Consider the following 20,331-nt stretch of genomic DNA (forward strand, 5'->3'; position numbering starts at 1 on the left):
AATATAAAGGTCAAATTGTTTTCAAATATCCATATAGCTGCTGCTGGTTCAAAATGTGAACAATCTCATTGATTTTAATATTGATTGAAATTGTACGTGGGATGAGGACAAAGGATTAATTTCTCTAAACATGAAAAAATAGTCTCTGAAATAGTTGTGACAATATTCAATTTGAAAACTATAATTAGTTCATAATGTGAAACAAATGTCCACGCTGGCCTTTTCCTGTGAAATAAGGCTGAAGGCCAGCGTATTCCCTTGTGCTTTCGTGTAAGAAAAGAAAACTCTAAGATGGACGGGACTAAGATGTGCGCGAGGAGAGGGGCAGTACGTGCCCCAGGAAGGAAGGAAGGAGATGGTGAGTCAGAGAAGTTCCCCAGGTGGAACCAGCTCAGCAGGAATGTTCTGGAAGCTCTCTGAACTGAACTGAGGGAGAAAAGTAGAGACCATTTATTTGGCTGAAGGGGGGGAAGGATACTGTACTTAATTTATTACATGTAACAGATGGTCACAAATCAAGTCCCCAAGCATGACAAGTACTGTCCCCCACCTCAGATTTCTCATGACCCTTCACGTGTGAATGGAAAGCACAATTTCCACAACTTCTTCTTTAAAAGAAAACGTTCCCAAAAGTCTCAGTCTCAAAATTTATAGGACAGGAGTTCATGAATAAAACACCATACAAGTACCAGGTAATACGAGTGATTTGTCATTTGTTTAGATGACTATATGAAGCATTATTTTACTCTGCATTTGATTTGTGGGAGAGAAAGTAGCTACCCAAGCCTAAAGAAACGTAACAAGACAAAAATGAGCAGAGTGGGTGAACCTTCGGGGAAACAAAAAGAAGGTAAAAGAGCGGTTAATCTCATTAATTCCTGCGGTGCAATCTGCCGGTGGGGCTGACCCCATGTTGCCTGGTTGGTTTGTAACCTGTCCCAAATGCCGCTGGCTGCCTGTCTCTGCTCCTCCCACACCTGGCGAGTTGCTCAGATAATGTGTGTATCACTGGACAATGGGAGACAGTGAATGGAGTAAGATGAGATCTGTACAAACAGATCTAAGTGCTGGAATCAAGACTGGAGATGCATGGGGTTGTCGGGAGTTAGTAGGGAGACAACTGGGAATCTTTTCCAGCAACCTAGGCAAGAGCCTGGACGTGAGGGAGAACCCCACAGAAAGAAGCAGAGTGAGCGGGGAGATGTTTGGGGGTAGATGGGATGGCGGCTGCCCTGAGTCCTGATACCGCCAGGCCTGACTGGGGAGGAGGGAGGTGACCAGAAGCATCACGCTGAGATCCCGCCTCGTCGTTCCTCGTTCCTGAGAGGGGACAGAGGGAGAAGATGACAGGGGTGGGGATGAAGGAGGGAGTGGGTACTAGATGTGAGTGGGCTTTGTTGATTTTGAGGTGCCTGAGGTACACCCAGCTGAGCATAAATGTGTGAGCTCAGGTCTGGCTGGAACACATCAAGGTGCAGAGGGTACCCCAGCCAGGGGAGGCGCTGGGACGACCCGGACAACAGCCTGGGACAAACAGAATCCGTGGTCTCCCCGCTGGCTCCTGCCTCGCGTTCTGCAGTCTCTCTTTTGGCAGCATTTTCTCACCACTCAGACTAGATACACTAAAGTCAACCTCAGTGTGACAACTGCAGTCTTCCTCAGGCCGTCCACTTAGAAAAGGACACGATTCTAGAGCAGCTGGTATTTTCATTATACAGGAATTCAAGGCCATGCAGGAAGAGTTTAGTACCCATTGTACCTGCCAGGCGCCAGCTGTTTGTAAATCCCTGACCTGTGTGACTGGAAAGCTCTTCAGTCCTCAGAGTTGCTCTCCCCTGATGACAACCACCGTTTACGGAGCAGCATGGCACTGGGTAGCTTGTGTTTATTTTTTACAGGAATCCTGTGTAGGACACTTCCATTCACCACATCACAACGCTGGGCTGCACCTCTGACTCTGGCCACCAACACTGTCCAGTCTCATGTGAGCTTTGCCAGCAGCCTTCCTGCAGGTGCCAGCTGGGAGGCGCCTGGCCCTGGGCTACCGTGAGTAGCCCTCACTCCCGATGACGGGCTGTCTGCACTCCTGCCCCCTCAGCCTGGAGTGTGGGGGAGGTTGGGCTGTGGCGGTCACCTGTGACCAATGGGTCTGGGAGCTCACGTACAGCTGCTCCTCTCCCTCTGACCGTTTGTGAGTGTGTCTCCATCTGATTTCAGACGACTTCTCAAAAGCACCGCTGCCTGTCTGGGCTGGATAACTCCTCCTCCTGGCTTTCCCTGCCCTGCTTCCCACTCCTGGGGGCCTGCACTCCTGCTCCCGGGATCACAGGCTCAAATAAGCTGCGTGCACATCAGCTCTTTTCCCAGGCTGTGCCTGCCGGGTACCCAGGCTGAGGCCGCTCCAAAAATGGCATTTTAGCATTTGCTGTTTAGACAACCAAAAGCTCTGAGAGATGATCTTGTTCAAAATCAGCATAAATGGCAGAGCTGGGTTCCCACACGTCCCCTTCCGTGTCCCAGCAGCTCATGACCCCACAGCTGGTGCACACAGCATCCACTCACTGGCCTGGCTGGAAGCTGGAGTAGAAACGCCACTGGGCGGGTGCAACACAAACGTGTTTAAAACATCAGACGCATGTGACATTCATGCACCGCGCAGTAGGACGTCTTCCCATCAGAAAACGCCTGGCTCGGGAGAGACGAACGCAAACCGGGCATTAGCCTTGCCTTATAGTCTAAACAACAGGGGCTTATGAGTCAATAAAAGGGCCACAGACGCCCCAATCCTCCCACTTACAAAAATGCTCCTGGAAACCAAGGCATCGTGTGTCCTGTTGCTGTGTCGCCCCCTCACTTGAGGTTGAACCACTGCAGCTACAGAGCTCTGTCCCCACCCTGTTGACAGTGAGCAGAAAGGGACCAGCCGCCCCTTCCGGTGGTCCTGCAGCTCGGCCCACCTGTAAGACGAGCGCTAGGATACCAGTGCAGAAATCGGAGCAGTTTCCTAGAGATATAAAGCCTTGGAAACCGACTCCTGCCACCCCACGTTCCTGTTCACGGCCTCTAACGATGTCCTGGATTTTGCTTCTCACCTGTAGATACTGCTCTGGGCTCCAATATCTTAACAACTCTTGTCACGCATGTAATTGTTTACTGCACACTTTCCTCCCAAATCGTCACTACTGTGCTCTGTGCGCCAGGGCTTCTTACCTCCCCGTTCTCTGTAACCGCACCGCACGACACAGGTACCCAGTGATGACTCGTTTGGCCTCTGACCCCACTTCCTTGACTTTCTTGCCTTTAGTGATCATCTCCTGTCACCTTGGTAACAGAGCTGGCTTCCCTGTTTGTTCCACGGCTTCTAGGTGCCACGAGGCACATGACCTTTGCCACCTCCCGTCCACCAGGGAACAGAGAAAGGCCCTGAACTCTTACGTGTGTTTAACAATGTCCCTCTGCAAAAACAGCTCCAGCCTGCAGAGCGTGTAATGTGCATTAGGTACCGTTACGAGCACTTTACACTTAAAGTCCTTTCATCTTTATTCTATTACACAGAGAAGAAAGCATGGGGCGGGGGTGAAATGACTTGCCCAAAGTCACATGGGGAGAGCAGGAGGCAGGGTTGGCATTGCACCCAGGCATCTGAGCCCCAGCCATTAGAACCACTGCATGGCAGTGTAAGGACCATGTGATCTCATGCTATAAAGTGCTAAGAAGAGTTCCAAATGCACATGGTAAGGGTGCACTAAGTGCTGGCTTCATTTTTATTATCATTATACTATTATTATCATAAGCTACTACATTAGGACTAACTGAGCTTGCACTGTATCCATATTCAGACCTCCGGTCTCCCAAGCCCTCCAACCTGACCAGTGATGATTTCATTTCACCCCTAAAACAACCTCTCCCCAGTTTGAACTTTCCAGATCGTGATTCCTGTGCTGTGTTGACTGCCCTTCAAGCCTCGCAGAGCCTGCTGACACTCTGTGCCCCCGTGCCAGACCCCTTGCCAGCTCAGTCTGGTCGCTGCAGTAGAGCAGAGAAGGCCCTGGGAAGAGGAGTTCTCCAGGACAAATACACGCGGGCTCAAGTTTTATTCTAATTTTACTAAAGCTCTAATCTCAAAACAAACAAACAAACAAATGAAAAACATTGATCATTTTACCTCTTCAAATACCATCCCACTTATATTTTCCCCTCCACCTTCCCTCCTTCTCACCCACCTCAAAGCACACACGTGTGCGTGCACTCCCCAGTTCTTTTTCATTTTCATCAATGGCACCACCATTGTTCCAATTTCTTTCCTCTTCGTGCATGTAACTAGCTGTTCAATATGAAATAAAAAGCTCTGCTTCAGTCTCTTCCTGTCTAGCCAATATGTGATTTTCGCTGTACACCTGGCTTACTGGCTGAACTCCGAGGTTCTGATTTCTCCTCACGTTTCTTGTACCTCACTTCCAGACGCTTCTTCCTAAACAATGTCTCCAATACCCACTGCCTTGGCTCCCTGCCTTTTCACATTAAACCTGGAAGCACCACTGAGTTTTAGAGTGCTCCCTCCGGAGGTGTGCGGGTTTCCCCTGCTCACCCTTTCTCTTTCCTTCCTGGTCAGTGAGCCTCTGACTCCAGCCAGGCCAGCCACCCTTGCTGTCCTGAGGAAGAACGGTCCACCTGCTGGTGTTTCTGGAATGTCTTCCCCAATTCTCTCAAATCCTCCCCCCACTTTCATCATCCCGTTTGTGTCACTTCCCCCATTCACAGTGGAGATGGATGCCGCCGGTCTGGACCAATTTCCTTCTCTGCTGGACACTTACTCCCCCGCAACTGTCCTCCCCCCATTATTAAACAACTCAGGACTAATGGGACACCTTCTTGCATGGATCAGCCCTGTTTTGTGAGACTACGAAAATTCCTGGGTAATAGGAACCACAGTTTATACTTTCATAGCTCTCTTTCTGCCTAGCAAAATGCCAGGCCCTTATGACTGGCCATTACTTATGTGCCTAAAATGAAGAATAATTTCACTGTATTACTTGATAAAACACCAAATCTGAACCAAGCCAAATAAACATATCAATGACAGTCACTGCAGGCCTAAGAGCACATTTCTCTATGAGCCAAGCGTTAGCACAAGCTTTCTCCAGCAGATGTCTATACATCAGCCATTTTGTTCCTAGTACCGCCTGTTTTTAAAATAATTCAACGTCTACGTGAAATCGCTCTCTTTCCTCCACCCATGTGGGAAAGAAAGCACGGGACCGAATTCTTCCCCCAAATATTTCTCTGCACCCTGGCAGTCTCCCTCATAAGGGCAGGCTTCCCGATCAAGGACGGAATCAAACGATCAAAAAGTACATCAAAACACTGCTACTTACACGAGAAGAGCTCACTTCCAATTAATTTTCTGAGAAGATGCTAGGGAAGAACTAATGATAGGACAAGCTTCTCACTTTGCTGTCATGGGAGAGCTTTTTCACGTTTTGATGTATCTCTTTTATTTCTGTGACGCCTGTCATGGTTTTGGTTTTCTTTCGGTAGTGTTTGCATACGTGATGTGTGGGACAGGTACAGCAGACCTTCCAGACGTTAGCTCTTTCTGTGCGGATGCTCGTGGTGCTCTCCTTCTCCCAAGAGTCCCTGAAATAACCTCCCCCCCAAATTCTTGGTTTCCTCTACCCAAACCACAGGGATGTCGGAAGAAATAAAAATCTGACACGCCCTTGCTTTTCTTCAAAACGTTATTGGGACTGGGCGGAAGTCTGCTTTGTGACGTGTGTGAAAGCAAGCTTCTACAGCCCACGACTCTTTCCCAGGGCTTTTTTGGAAAGAGACAACGACGTTTCTCCAGATGTTTTTCCGGGTAATGATTTTTAAATAACAAAGGAAGAAATAGCTGAGTGCTTCCCCTCTCCAGCAGAGCGGCATGGCGTCGTGCAGCTGGCATACTCCAGCAACATTACATCCAGGTCCGAGGTCGGCTGGATGTTTAGGGTCCCGTGCACGACACCGCGCTGCTCTGCTGGAGAGGGGAAACGCCTAACTCTGTGCCTCCATGTAGCTTTTCACGTTCTTGTTCCCTTCCATAATTACTCCCATGCGGACAGGAGGCTCAGGATTGCAACCACATGACAAAGCACAGGGGACAAAGGATATGTCACCCAGTCAGTTCTCTAGAACATTAGACTTTAGGGAGAAAACAGCCAATCTCTGACACTCAAACACAAGCTTGCTATCTTTTCCCATCAAAGGTCAGCAGAGGACACGGTTGCTACATCACTACAATTCTTTTTACATGAAGTTTTCTATTTATTTTGATAAAGGGAATGTGATTAGAGAGCTTTCTGAAATTCCCTCAAGATATCAGACATCTGGAATTTCCTTAAGAAATCTACCCAGTAGTTGAATCACTGCATATGAAAAAAAAAAAGCTCAGTATTAAGAGATTTTGCCATGAAAATGTAGGCTTTTCGACTAAGTTGTTGCAGAAAAATAAAAATATCTCAGTGGCTTGAAAATCTGATGGAAGGTGATGTCACCTGTATCATCTCATTTGTCATTGCAAAAGTCACTTAAGATCTACAATGGAGCCTGAAACACTTATCTGAAAAGCTAGTATCTTACTCTCACAATCAGCCCAAAAGCAGGCTGGTGCTGACGACACTGGCATCTGCTGGTAAGATGTACTGAACACTTATTTATGCACCAGACTTTCTACCTGGTGCTGACTGGCCTTGGTCTTAACACTTGCACCCACCCTGCGAGGCAGGTATGTGATTATCTGTATTTTACAAATCAGGAAACAGAGGAACAGAGAGACAGCTCCCTAGCCCAGAGAACTGGGCGGGAACCGGGAGAGGCAGGACCTGAACCCAGGTCTGGCCCCACAGCAACGCCCCCAACAATGAGCTGCACACACGGCCTCACTACGACCAAAGCCACCTTCCCTGGAGCTCTCACGAAGCACCTGGGACCAAGTGGACTATTTTCCATATTCTCTTTTCTATTCCAGGGTGAAACCCTATCTTCTCTGAACTAGTCTTATTATTTTCTAATGACACTCTTAAGCTGGGTATACAAAAAGTAAAGCAAATCCCTTGGTAATTATCTCATGAAATAAGACTCTCCTAGGTTTGGAAGTTCAGGCCAGAACACAGTATTGGACTCACATTATTTTTGCCACTTCTCTTACGGGACCTTGGCCAATCGAAATTTTATATCATGAGATTTTGCTGCGGCCTTAACTTTAAAAAAGATGAGTCTGCAATTTAAAGGAAACTGATTCTTGTTTTTTGGGAAAACATCTTACCGCTGGATGTAAGAGTTGTTCACGCCGCGATGGTCCAAATCGTGGCTGAGGGCTGCAATCAGCAATGCCAGGACCTCCAGGTCGGTCAGCTTGCTCTGCAGGACCAGACACAGTGGGGGAGGGGGGCAGATAAGGTAAAGGGCACGAGACCACCTCTGTTCAGTCTCACGCGTTTGTTCTCGGGGCTTTACATCCGTGCCTCTCTGTTGCAGTCCTGGAGGACTCAGGATGGAATCCCATTCCGCACAGAAGCAGTTGGTCTTCAGAATGGGATTACTGCAAATGTCACTTATCAACAGAAAACGCGGAAATGCCTCAATCAATCAATCATCTGTCCACCTATGGTAAACATCGCTAATTGTCAGTGAGCTCTGTGTGTATACGGAATAATCAAAATAAACCTTCAGGGACTGTTTTCCCTCTGACTTAGTTCCCCGAAGATTCTGCTGCCTTTGCTCTCTGCTGTGGGTCTATGTTGTAAATACACATAGACAATGTGAATATCAAGCAACCAATAGAAAAAAGAGGCTTAGGAATGAAAATCTGGCTTTGAAAAGTTGCATAATATAACTTAAGGCCAGTTATTAGGTCATTTTAGAGTATCTTCCATTTGCATTATCTACACTATTGTTCTTCATTAGTAAGAAAACGCAAGTTGAAATTCATGTCAGCTCTATTCCGCTGGAACTCTCAACAATCTAAATAGAATATTCGTAACATAAACAAAAATCGTCATTTTGTTCTTCACAAAAAGCAAGGAGAGTCTTCAGTGGTACAATCTTATGACCTTCCCACACCCCAAAATAAGTTCACCCTGTTTGTTACAAATGTTTGCTATGACAGGACAGCACGAGTATGGCTTCCCACATGGCTTCCTGGACAACAATCATTTATTTCTTCTAGATCTAGCCACTTTAAATGTGCACCATGAAAGTAGAGACAAAGAATAACGTTTTTAGGATTGGTTTTCTTTTTTAAAGCATGGAAGCCCTGACTTAAAAAGTTACATGCTGGAGGCCTGGAATCACTTACCTAGAATAACTAATCGAGTGCCACTGAAGCTAGAATTTAAGGACAGAGCTACACATACTATTTGGCCTGGAAAGGATCAAACCACTTGAATGTTTTCTGCATTGATCTTCTTTGTAAATGATCTCTGGTCAACGTGTACGAAACCAAACCCTTTCCATGAAATAGTACTTACAAAATTAACTGAAGGCTCAAGAGAACCTGCGACAGAGAGCCCAGGACTTATCTACAAGGCCAAGTTCAGTACCTGAGTGGTTTTTGAGCAGGCTGAAGGTGAACATGAGAAATTTGATACTTTGTTTCTTATACTGTGGTGTTTTCCTCTAAAGGAAATATTTATTTGCCCAAGCACTATTTACATTTAACATGAAGTTATTTAAAGACTATTTTAAATTGCCATATACATTCCATATGAAAGAAAGCTAGCAACTAAGTATTTTGCCATACTAGCCTTCTTACATTAAAATATAATTTATTTTTAACTGGTGATAAATATTCTCAATCATCATTAGTGCACATTTTAAAAAACCTCGAAAGAACATGCTGTAAATTTTACTACTAAAGCAACAAAATCTCTTAACTGTATAAATAGCTCTGAAAAGTACCTGAATTTTGCCTGCTTTTAGGGCAGCAAACATGCACTGAGCTGTGTTAAAGGCATGTCTCCAATTATGATAAGCGACATTCTTCCGGTAATTCTTCTTAACACTCAAAATCCACCTGCAAAGAACCTGTAGGAAATAAAGCATAAGCGATAACAATGATGGCTGACACTTTGACACATTCACTACGTTCCAGGCACTGTGCAAAGCATTTACAGCTAAGCCTCTGGGGGAGGCATGATTGATCATTTAACAGATGAGGAAACTGACAGAGGGAACTTGCTCAAGGTCATGGCGGTCCTGAAGGGTGGGGACAAAATTCACGGGAGCAGTCTGACTCCAGAGCCCCCTGCTGACCAGCACACTAACTTAGGTGTAAGATGCAGGACCACTCTCAGACACGGAGTTTTGGCATGTGTAGGGCGCTGGATTTTTTAGATATTATGTCCACGTGTCATCAATTAGAAGCATCCCAACAGAGAGTCACATGTATGAGAGCCATGCAAGCAGCCACTCTCATGTCTGCAAAGGCATTTAGTGCACAGCTCTGGGTGGCTGGGGACGAGGCACATAGCACGAGTCCAAACTGGAGCTCTGAGTCCTGATGCAATTATTACACCTTTAGCCCTTTAAATTATGCTGACATATTCAGACAGAATAGCTGCTTGGTTACCAAGAAGTAATCTAAAAAATAGTTTGCAAAATAAAGTCCTGGGGTTGACATGGAAAAAAAATACATTTTAAAAGATGGGGGAATAAAAGGGTTGACAGCTGAGAAAATCTCACAAGCGGGGTTTCAGTCAGCTTTTAAATGGTGCATTCAGTAAAACCCCCAGGGATGCGAGGCCCCTCGGCACGCTTGCTCTGCATGTATGTTAGCTCAGAGACAGTGGCGTGGGTTCTGAATGATTTACTAGACTTTGGGAGATCTGTAAAACTAAGCATGTGCCTCTCCCTACACATGTCACTGGAGATGCTTCAGCCACAAAGAGCATTGCCCTGGGGAGCGGGAAAAGTACCAGGAAAAGGACTGTTGCTTGCACAGCAGTCGGCACAGATGCAGGCCGTAAACAAGGTTCCCTCATCGCCAGTAGAAATTGCTTTAGAGGGTTTGGTGGGAAACCAAGGCTTCCTGTCCTCCCTTTCTCTCCAGGTCTTTCTGCCCCTGTTCTCTGATGCAATTTGCAGGGAATGCCAGCCACAGAAAACCCGAGTGTCCCCTCGCTCTCTCCCCTCCCCGTGTCCACATTTCAGAAGATTTCTGTGTGTCTGTGACTGACGTGTGTTAACCCCAGGTACACTCAGCTTCTTCCATTAACACCACTTCTGAACGTCGGATGGGAAGATGATGGATTGGTCTCAGCAGGAGCATTTTCAGTGAGACCCACAAACTTTCTTTGACATGCTTAGAAACTATGTAGTGAAGTGCTGGAGAAAATTACTGGGATTAATTAAAGAATCAAGGGAAATAAGCAGGAAAATCCAGAAATCAAAACTACAGACAGATTTCTTTATTATCATCTGTAGATATAATTAAATACTTGCATATAGTCCCCCAACAGATGATGGTTTAACTTTTTACTATGGCCCAAAAGCAATACACACTCATTACAAACCGTACTTTGAATTTTGACTTTTGATCTCTTCTGGGCGAATGGTGTGTGACACCAGGCTCGCTGGTGACGCTGGGTCATGAGCCGCAGCTCTGTCAGCCATCACAAGGGTAAACAGTCGCTACCTACAGTATATTCACCTTGTTAAGTGGTCTTCCCACCTGCAGGCTCAGGTAAGTAAGTGTTCTGAGCCAGGTTAGGAGGGCTGGTGAGGTGCTGATGTTTGGTAGGTTAGGGGTATTAAATACTTTTTGAGTTACGATTTTTCAATTTACAGTGGGACTATCGGGACGTAGCCACTGTCATAAGTCAAGGAGCAGCTGTACTTCATATAAGGTGAAGCAATGACCACCCGACCCCTACTCTAGTATGCGTCTGTCAAGATGGGCCTAGTAGACTCAGGTAACCCAAAGGGTACAGCAGATAGCAAGTAGGGTTAAGCACAGGTTGCGATTCTGTTATCAGGACATTCTTATAGCCCATAGGAAAATTAGGGCCCAGTCTGGTTGGTTGGATATGCCTGGGAGTGTTTTGTGCAATCTCTCGAGTAATTCTGTGCAGTCTGGGTGACCCCAGGGAGCATGACCAATACAGGAATCAGTCTCCACCCATTCCAAAGCCCCCTAATTCCTGAGTGGCATAGTCAAGACGCTATGGGATAACCATTACTACTGTGTTTCCCCGAAAATAAGACCAGGTCTTGTATTAATTTTTGCTCCAAAAGACGCATTAGGGCTTATGTTCAGGGGATGTTATCCTGAAAAATCATGCTAGGGCGTATTTCCCGGTGAGGTCTTATTTTCGGGGAAACACGGTAGTTTAAAGTATGGGAGATCTCAGGAATGAAAGGGACTTGACATGCTATCCTGGTCGATAAGGTTCTGTAACCAGCAAGAAGCAGAACTGGCTCTAAATGAGGTCTGCATTTCATTAACAGAAAAGGCCTTAAAAAATGAGCCCCATAACCTACAATAGACATCTGATGGGTGACATAACCATGGTCAAGTTTGGCCTAAGGAAGGCATCACTGACATGCACCCTGCACCTGTGCGTTAAGCTAAATATCGTACGAATGTACACAAGTGCTCATGCACACAATTGCACAGATGCATGTGTGGTTCTCAGAAGACTCCCATAAGAAAGTCATACCATTATCCCCAATTACCAGATTGCAAACTGCGAATGTACGAGCAAGGAGGTAAAAGCTAGTCGCTAGGAGAGCTATGACTCAAAAGCTATGATCTTTCTGCTCTCTCATGTTGCCTCAGTGTCTTCATTTGTAAAGCAGGGACCATAATAACAAAAGAACCTTTCCTAAGAACTTCCTGAAATAATTAAGTGACAAGGTACCCTTTAATCAACACGCCCTAACAAGAGTGAAGTCCTATTAGAGAAGAGTCTACAGACTCCTGTTATTTGTTTACACCCAAGAGTACTATAAACTTCAGGGAAGAACTAGGTCCTGCCCCCATAATACTGTCAGTGGCACCGAATGAACCTCATTCCACTGTCTCCGCCCTAAGCGTTCGATCCTAACTGGGAGGTGTCTGGGGCAGCTCCCTTCACTGCTGAAACGCGCAGCCGGCACCCTGCTGCATACACTGTATATAGTTAATACATTTTCATTTCATGAATTCATGGATTGCTAAACAGTGGTATTTAAATTTCCAGAAAGGAACTCTGTACAAGGAGACTAGACATTCAACTGACCAGAAAAAAATGACTTGACTGGCAAATTACCGATTTGTTTTTCAAACAGCCCTTGTTCTTCTCCCTTATTCTTTGACCCTACACACACAGCCAGTGTGAAACCGAAGAGAACTCCCCAGTCTCTCCAGACGGCATCCGAAGGTACCTATTTCAGTCTTGCTATTTTCTGAGAGGTGAATAGGTGGCCAACAGCAGTAAAAACAGTTTCCATCTTTACCCCACAGCAGTGGCCCTGTTGGAACCTAGAGCCTGGCCTCACATCAAGCCCCCTGACGCCCTCATTTCCAAGAGCTCACTCTGTTTGGGTCTTTCCCTGTCCTGTGTTATCGTTACCCCCACAATCAGATCCCCTTACCTCCCTGCTTCAAATTCCTCAGCGGCTCACCACTGTTTTCCGGACAAAAACCCAAATTCCTCTGAGCAGCTTACAGGGTTCTGTATAATTTGCTTCTCTTCTTACCTTCCTCTCCAGTGCTTCCGTTGCCACTCTCAGCCCCTCCCTCAGTACCCCACTCTCCCATCCCTTCCCCCCTCCACCAGTGCCCCTCACCCGTCCACCGGTGCCCCACACACCCTACCCGCAATCCTTCTGTCCTCCTGCTTTTGTACATCCTACCTTCACTGTTGGGAAAACTCTCCCCAGTTCTTCAACCTCATGCTTGATACACTATAAGAACCCAATAAATGTCTTTTTAATGGTTAATCATTTTTCTTCAAAAATCTTGGGTATGTATTAGGTGACACTATGTCAATTGTTGAAACTTAGAAATCCCTATCCCATACTAGCATCAAAACGAATTCTCTAGCACGCACGCATGCACACTTGCACACACGTGCATGCCCACTCCCGGAGGATGGCACGGCACTCCTACCTCGTGTTTCATCTGGAAGTTCTGCACGAGGTTGAGGTCAGTGAACATGCGAATTGTGCACAGGGCCGTCTCCAGGTCCGACAGCTCGAAGTCACTGAAGCTGAACTCAGTGATCTTAAGGGTCTGGGCTGATGGCACCACTGCAGCCTTGGGGAAGGGGAGAAGGAGAAAATGACTCAAGCTGTACACGAAGGCAGCAGAGACTCACAGAGTTCTCTCACTTTGCCACAGGGCAACAGCCCGCTGTGCTTACCTTTTCTTTTGAATGTCATATACTAGAAACCTTTTCGTGTAGGAGCTACTCCTGCTTTTTTTTTTTTTTTTTAAACTGAGCCACAAGGTTCCAGGGAAGCCAGCTGGAGGGGACAGGTGACTGCGCTGACACTGTATCTAGAATGGGCCAGGGCTAAGGACTCCACGTGAGGCCCCAAAGATTCCCTGGTCTTAGTCGCAAACTAAATATTCAGGACCCATCCCCAGTCTTGTGGAGAGCAGGGCAGTGACCGTGTTCTAAGCATTTTACATTTAATTCTCAGACCACCAAGAAAGCTCCATTTTTCAGGCATGGAGACTTACACAGAGGTTGGTTTCCTCATCCTTGGAGGCCCAGCCAATGAAGGAATGGCCCTGGCTTCCATCACAGGCCGACCGTCCTGCTCTCAGCTTGAACAAGCTCCACTCAGTTTCGAACAGAACGCATTCACCCAGGCCAGCTCCGAAGGATCACCCGGGGAGTCGCCTCAGGAATGGGATAGGTCTTGAGAAGCCAGTTTTGATTTTTTGGAGGGGTTTTTTTTTTTTTTAATTACCATCCTTAGTCTTGATTTGATAATCATTTGATTGTAGTTAATGCCTGCAGTTTCTTCATATATACCTTGCTCTTTTTCATGGATGGACCTTTGTATGCCCTGCTTCTCCGTGAAGCACCCACTCTCTGTAATTGACGGGCACCTTTAAGGCACAGTTCCCACCCAGAAAAGAGTCCAGTGCCCTTCAGAGCAGACCACCACCTTGGGAATACCTGTGAAACTACACCAAGTTCCCTATGATGTAATTCCCTGTCTGCTAAATACACCAGGATCTATGGCAGACTGTATCTTACACAGCTTTGTATTGTTAATATGGACACTTATTAAGTGAATTGGGAGAGAAAAATCTCATTTTCTTCACTTAATTTTAGTCAGAAGTTCTGGTTTTAAGGTCCCCACATCTCCCAGGAGTGTGAAGCCCTTAACCGGGGTTGGAAAACTAGCAGACCTGGAAGTGCCTTCCAGTCTCATTTGTTGGTATTGAATGTTTGGGAAAATCATGAAATTTGTTATACTGTGCAAAAATTGGGAGAGTTTAACCAAAAACATATTCCTGGCTCCTCCTGAAAAGTTGGGCCACACTGAACCCCGACCCCCACAAAGCCACACTAGTCCCGGCCAAGGTGCCCTGGCTGGCCAGACGGGTGACCTGGGGTTCCTCTCCTGGCCTTCCTGCGCAGGCCCGGGGCTCAGCGCTTGCAGGACTCCCCTCCCTCCCCTTTTCCTAGACCTTCCCCCTGCCAGCACTTTAACTGCGTCAGCCAGATCCGAGTCACCCAATGGAAACAGGTTGCAGCTTGGTGCAGGGCAGAAGGAAGAAAAATTAAGATCTGCACCAGTTTCCTTCCATTTAATGTTTTTTTTCCTTGACTTTCTCCAAACCCCTTAGGTTTCCTGTATCTGGGATATCACTACAGTGCCTTACCTCCATCTTTTGTGAAGTAAAAAGGTCAAAGGAATACAATTTATGGAGCAACTAAAGCTTTCCCTATAATCCGAGGGCACCTGCACCTCCCATCTTGACCTGAGCATGTGACTTACATATACCAGACGTGTTTAGACTTTGAACGTCCTCCTCTTCATCCTCCAACTAAGAATTTTTCCCAAGCCCCAAATTCACAAGAAAACATGCATTCTATTAAGTCAATCCCACAGGGGAATGCGTGGGCTGAAATAGGGGAAGAGGGGATTTAAAATGTTTAGATAGAGGGCTTCCTTTTTACACCAGCCCCCAACGTCAGAGTGGGAGTGGTCTGTTCCACGGTGCTCGGAAGTGTGGAGTGGGAATAAGCCACCTCTTAACTCTCAGCAGAGAACAGCTGCTCCCCTTCCACACACTGCACTGGACAGAGAACAGATGTTTTTCCTTAGGGCATCATTATTCTGACAGCAGGAAGTTTTCTTTCTTTCCTTCCACAAAGGATATTCTAAATGCTACAGGATAAAGGTGGCCAATGCAGCTTGTGCCTCTGCACTGGACACTGACGCCAGCCCCCCTCTCCTGGAAAGCATCTTTTGCTAGTTCAGTCACACCACAGCACCACCCAGCCTTCCTGGGCTGACCTCTTAGAGCCAGGCAAACACATCCCTTCAGAACCTTGTGGTCAGTGACAGAGGTTCACAATTCTTGCGTAACCAACCATGAGAAAGTCACAAGTCATTTAAAGCGCTCTGACCACCAGGAGAGAATTCAAGTTTCTGTCTGCTGTGAGAGCTTTGGATAAAGGCGATTTTAAATTCCGCTCGCCACCTCCGAAGACCCATCCCTCCACCGGACGGCATGGTGCCATGAATCCTCAGGCAACACAGTTAAATATTTTACTCCTTAATTCGAATACAGTTAGGCCCTTCTAGAGTAGGCAGCTTTAATATGTGTCAAATTAACCGAATATGGAAAGAAATACGCAAAGCTCATTGTGTTAAAGATTAAGTCTGGAGAAAAGCTCGGTAGTATAACTTCATTTTTCTTCTGAGTTCTTTAATTGTTATCTGCCACTCCCACCAATAAAGAAGCTATTTGCCTTTCCTGTCTCTTTAGAGGGAATTCTTCCTTTAAGTCACCTTTGTATGACTCGTTTCCTAATGCCTTTCACCAAGCTTGCAGAAATTAAAAAAACAAAAACAACCACCAACCGTGGAAGTGAAATCCACTGACAGATTGTTGGTAGAAGGGTTGGAATGGATTGAAGAAAGCAGGATTCAGAGTTATAAAAATGTTTTAATTTCTCAGTGATCCTTACAACCAATTGTTCTGAAAACCAGCTGACAGTAGTTAAGCAAACTGACTGCCAGCTGACAAAATCTGACGTCAGCCACCACATTTGCCTTTCATCCTTAGAAAACGGTCGTAACAAGAGAACAAGAGAACAAGAGAAGAGAACAGGTAACAAGAAGAGTAACAAGAGAAGCTTACAAGTAGAGTGAAGCACAGGGTTCAAGGAACGTTTGTTATTAGGCTCCAGGCCTGACACGCCACTGACTGTCCCCCAGAGCTGCATGTCCACGCTTCTGCCTATGTCCTCACCTGGAGGAGACTGTCTCCAAGGTTTAATATACTGAGTTTATGGTACACTTATCTGTGTCCACAGGACTGCAGAGTCTCTTACGGCCTTCTCACTCTGGCACCAAATGCCACACTGAGTGGCACCTACGTCTTGCCAGTGACCTTCTGGGACAGTGTCCAAGCTCTGTCTCTCTCACTGTCAGCATTTAAGGTAAATGGATGGGTGAACCTTAGCTGCTATGGTCATGTGGTGTTTTTGATGTTTGTTTCCACCCGCAAAGTTTTCCACTTTTAGCAGCTGAGGTCGGAAGTTACTTAAAACGGTCAATTCTAGATTATTTCCTTCAAGTAGAGAACTGGTTATACTTTATAAACAGAAGGTTTACCTCGTTCTTACAATACATGGTGCATTTTTCTTCCTGTAAGTTTTCCACCTACAGTTCTACTTAAGCTAATTTACAAGTGAATATCTACTTTCTTAAGTGCACATTATCACTGCCTGGAAGGCCTGGGCAGGTAACTGGAAGCACGACAAGAAACAGATCTCAGTGCTGTTACCACCAGCTTTTGAGAATCACTTTTCCTCCCTGTCTTACCACTATCAGCACTGACCCTTAATGGGGGTATACGTACCAGGAACTTGAGTCACTACAACTCTGTGAGGCTAGTTAGCAGGGGGTTGTATATGTTTAATCAGCTATAACATTATTTCTAGCTTCATAATCATTTTATAGAAAACGCAACGGAAATCTTGTTGAATGGACTCAAGGAGCTTGAGTTGTATTACTTCATGCTAGATTATAGGCTTTCAAAAGACTGGATTTTCCAGAATCTACTGACTGATTTATTCATTCAATCACTCAACAAAAGGTGTAAACAAGGCTCTTGTTAAGCAATCACTAAATAACAGCTATTGTTACTATTATTAGTATTATTATGACCCAAGAACTAACAGCCTGAAGGAGACAGCAGACACATCAGTAACCGAAATACATAGTTGAAGTGCAGTCACACAAGCACGTTGGTCGTTTCTCCAGCGTCTCACAACACCATGACAGAGACGAAAGTGCACATTTAACGACGTCCTTTTAATCTCTGCTGATTGTTCATTTTATGTGTCCACTTGACTCGCCACGGGGTGCCTGGATTAGACATGATCGCGGGTGTATCTGTGAGGGTGTTTCTGGTTGAGATCAGTAGGGGAATCAGTGGACTCAGTAAAGTGGAGGGCACCCCCATGTGGATGGGCATCACGCCATCCACGGGGACCTGGACGAGATAAAAGGTGGAGGAAGGGAGACGTGCCCGTCTGCTTGCTACCTGCCTGCTTGAGCTGGGACATCTCATCTCAGCTCAGGTGCTTGGACGTGATTTTAACCATCAGCTCACCTGTTCTCAGGCCTTCAGACTCAGACTGAATGTCCCACCAGCTTACACATGACAGATCGCTGATTTTCAGCTCCCGTCATCGTGTGAGCCAATTCCTCAGAATAAATCTCCTTCGGTATCTATGTCGTCCTGGTTCTGTCTCTCTGGAGAACCCTGACTAGCAGTCACCTATTTTTCTAAAGTCAAAGAGACTCTTTCCTGAGCTTTATCAGTCCTTACTGAAGACAAATGAGGCCCTTCTTTTGTTCAACTATTTCTCATTATGAAGGCCGCTCGCACAACAAATGGGAAACACTGGTGTCCCTTTTATACAAGTGTGGAGGGTGCCTTTGTGTTTATTTAACAGAGAAATGAAAGTTATAGGAAACAATACACTTATAAGATGTATAGTCTCCTTGAAGCCCATAAAGCATGTATGCATGGAAAAGAATACAGTTGGGTCAAGTAAATACAATTATCATTTTAATATTATTGAGTTTCTTATTTTGGGTGGATGCCTTATAAAAAGGTTCATATTTAGCTTGTGGCAAAGTCTCTGCAACCTCAGAAGAAAACAAAGATGTGTGGCTGCATGGCTCCACAATTTGTCCAACTGTGTAATCTTTATACAAAAACGTCAGGCTTCCGTGAACGACATTCTGCTCGGGTCTGAAGTATCGGATCTCAGAGCTAAAATAAAAATTATAGCAACAAATCCAAAAAGCCAACTGTTCAAAAAGCCTCCTTCTTTAGAAAAGTATTTATTAAAATAGTCTGAAAAGAAGGGCAGCTACTGAACTTCATCTTCCATAAAATGTCAAATTCTTCCAGATAGCCTCAGTGTTATAAAGGCATTTGTTACAGGACTCCTTGATGCTTATTCAATATAAATGTTAAAAGGAAGAGATTTTCCTGAGAGATCCATTCTTTAAGGAAATTATTTTTAGGGATAAAATTAAAAAGCCATTTGATGAGTTGATTGGTAGCTACAAGGAGTGACCCTTATCAGCCCCTGATCACCACACCGTTCCACCCCCAAACTGGGCACACTTTTGTGGAGAGCAGTTTGGTCCCAGGTCTTTGAATAAAGCCACTTGACAGCCATCACATTACTTTATAGGAGGCTAATGTTTCTCTTCCCTGCTTTTAACATGCACAGAACATGTGCTTTGAAAGAAAAACAAAACCCACACAATTAGTTTACAAGACTGTTGGAATTTATCTTTCTCTAAGAGGGAAATAAGTCCATATAAAAAAAGAGAGAAATCTTCTTATACAAAGGGAAGTAAACATCCAACTCTAGGTGGAAGAAAATAAAGAAGTGAATAAGGCACAAGACTGGATCAGTATAGTTTTCAATAATTGTATTCAATAAATGTTTTATGATTCTTCCTTCTTTATAACATTATATAAATGGATGCGTTTAAATCTCAATAGGAAAGAGGTACAAACTATTGAAAAAATGTTGGGTAGTGATTGTACAGTTTTTGAAAGCCATAGAAAGAAGGAGTGTGATAACGTCTATTCTGATAAAATACATACGTGCTTCTAAGTAAAACTGTGGAGTAAATGTATAACTACTGTTGGGACTAGCACACACAGATCTGGGTAACATCTAGTTAGTATATAAGATGCTCCAGGAGGGGGCCACCACATATTGGAGCTAAGATTACCATTGGAAGTAATCCACTAGTTACCATTGGAAGTAATCCACAAGCAAAACAGATAAGATTCACTCATCAAATGAAAGCAGGAAGAATCAGACAGAATCTATGAAGTCCTGTCAATGTACAAAAGCTCCAGCCCAGTTCATGTCACAGATACCGATAAAAATGAAAGGTCCGATGACAGTGTACAGAAGCCCAGAGGACCCAGACTGTCCCCGAGTTTTCTACCACAGACGAAGAGCGTGCCTTCCTGGATGCCACAGGTCACTGCAGGTCAGTGACACTGGTTACCAAGAGCACAAGGTCAACTCTTCTTTGTTATTATCTGCCCTAAACTTTTCATGAATAATTTCCACGAATAATTTGGCTATCCACACAGCTTTTCCCCAAAAGTGCGGGGGAATGTGATGATGACCTTGATGGAGGAAACGGCTCACACGCTAACAGTGACTTACTTAGAGCTTTGAGTCAGGTGCCTGGCTGTCCCTTACTGCTGTGGCCTGCCTCAGCCACACCTGTGCCTGATGAAGACGAGGCTAATTCCATCCTACGTGGTCAGCTTTTCGCTCTCTCACGCTGCTTTGATACAGAAGACCTTTCAGGATTTAGGAAACTGCTGCCAAGCAGAAGCTATACGGACTCAGCCGACGTCACACTGACTCCACGACAAAACGGAGAAGCTTATTTTAAAAAACTAAACTCTAATACATATTTATTTACTGCTCTTCTAACAAGAGAAGAAGGCAGAAAAGGCAATCAGTCATCAAATATTCAGTTACCTACAATAAACCTGTATTACATTCTGATAACTTTATCATAACCAGGTCAGCTGGGGTCCTTTTATTTTTATCT

At 45.3% G+C, this 20,331-nt stretch overlaps 1 protein-coding gene across 5 annotated transcripts in view; it reads right to left on the reverse strand.

Annotated features, from left to right (window-relative positions):
• PDE5A (phosphodiesterase 5A) overlaps positions 1-20,331 on the reverse strand; it is a 111,267-nt gene that overhangs the window by 19,141 nt on the left and 71,795 nt on the right. For all 5 annotated transcript variants that reach the window (XM_081075764.1, XM_081075763.1, XM_081075766.1 and 2 more), the window contains 3 exons: positions 13,133-13,279; positions 8,941-9,066; positions 7,307-7,401 (listed from right to left, as the gene is read on the reverse strand). In XM_081075764.1, coding sequence (XP_080931890.1) covers positions 7,307-7,401; positions 8,941-9,066; positions 13,133-13,279 — 368 coding nt within the window. The remainder of the gene's footprint in view (positions 1-7,306; positions 7,402-8,940; positions 9,067-13,132; positions 13,280-20,331) is intronic.

Source organism: Rhinolophus hipposideros, assembly GCF_964194185.1.
Source record: "Rhinolophus hipposideros genome assembly, chromosome: 16".
Taxonomy (NCBI): Eukaryota; Metazoa; Chordata; class Mammalia; order Chiroptera; family Rhinolophidae; genus Rhinolophus; species Rhinolophus hipposideros.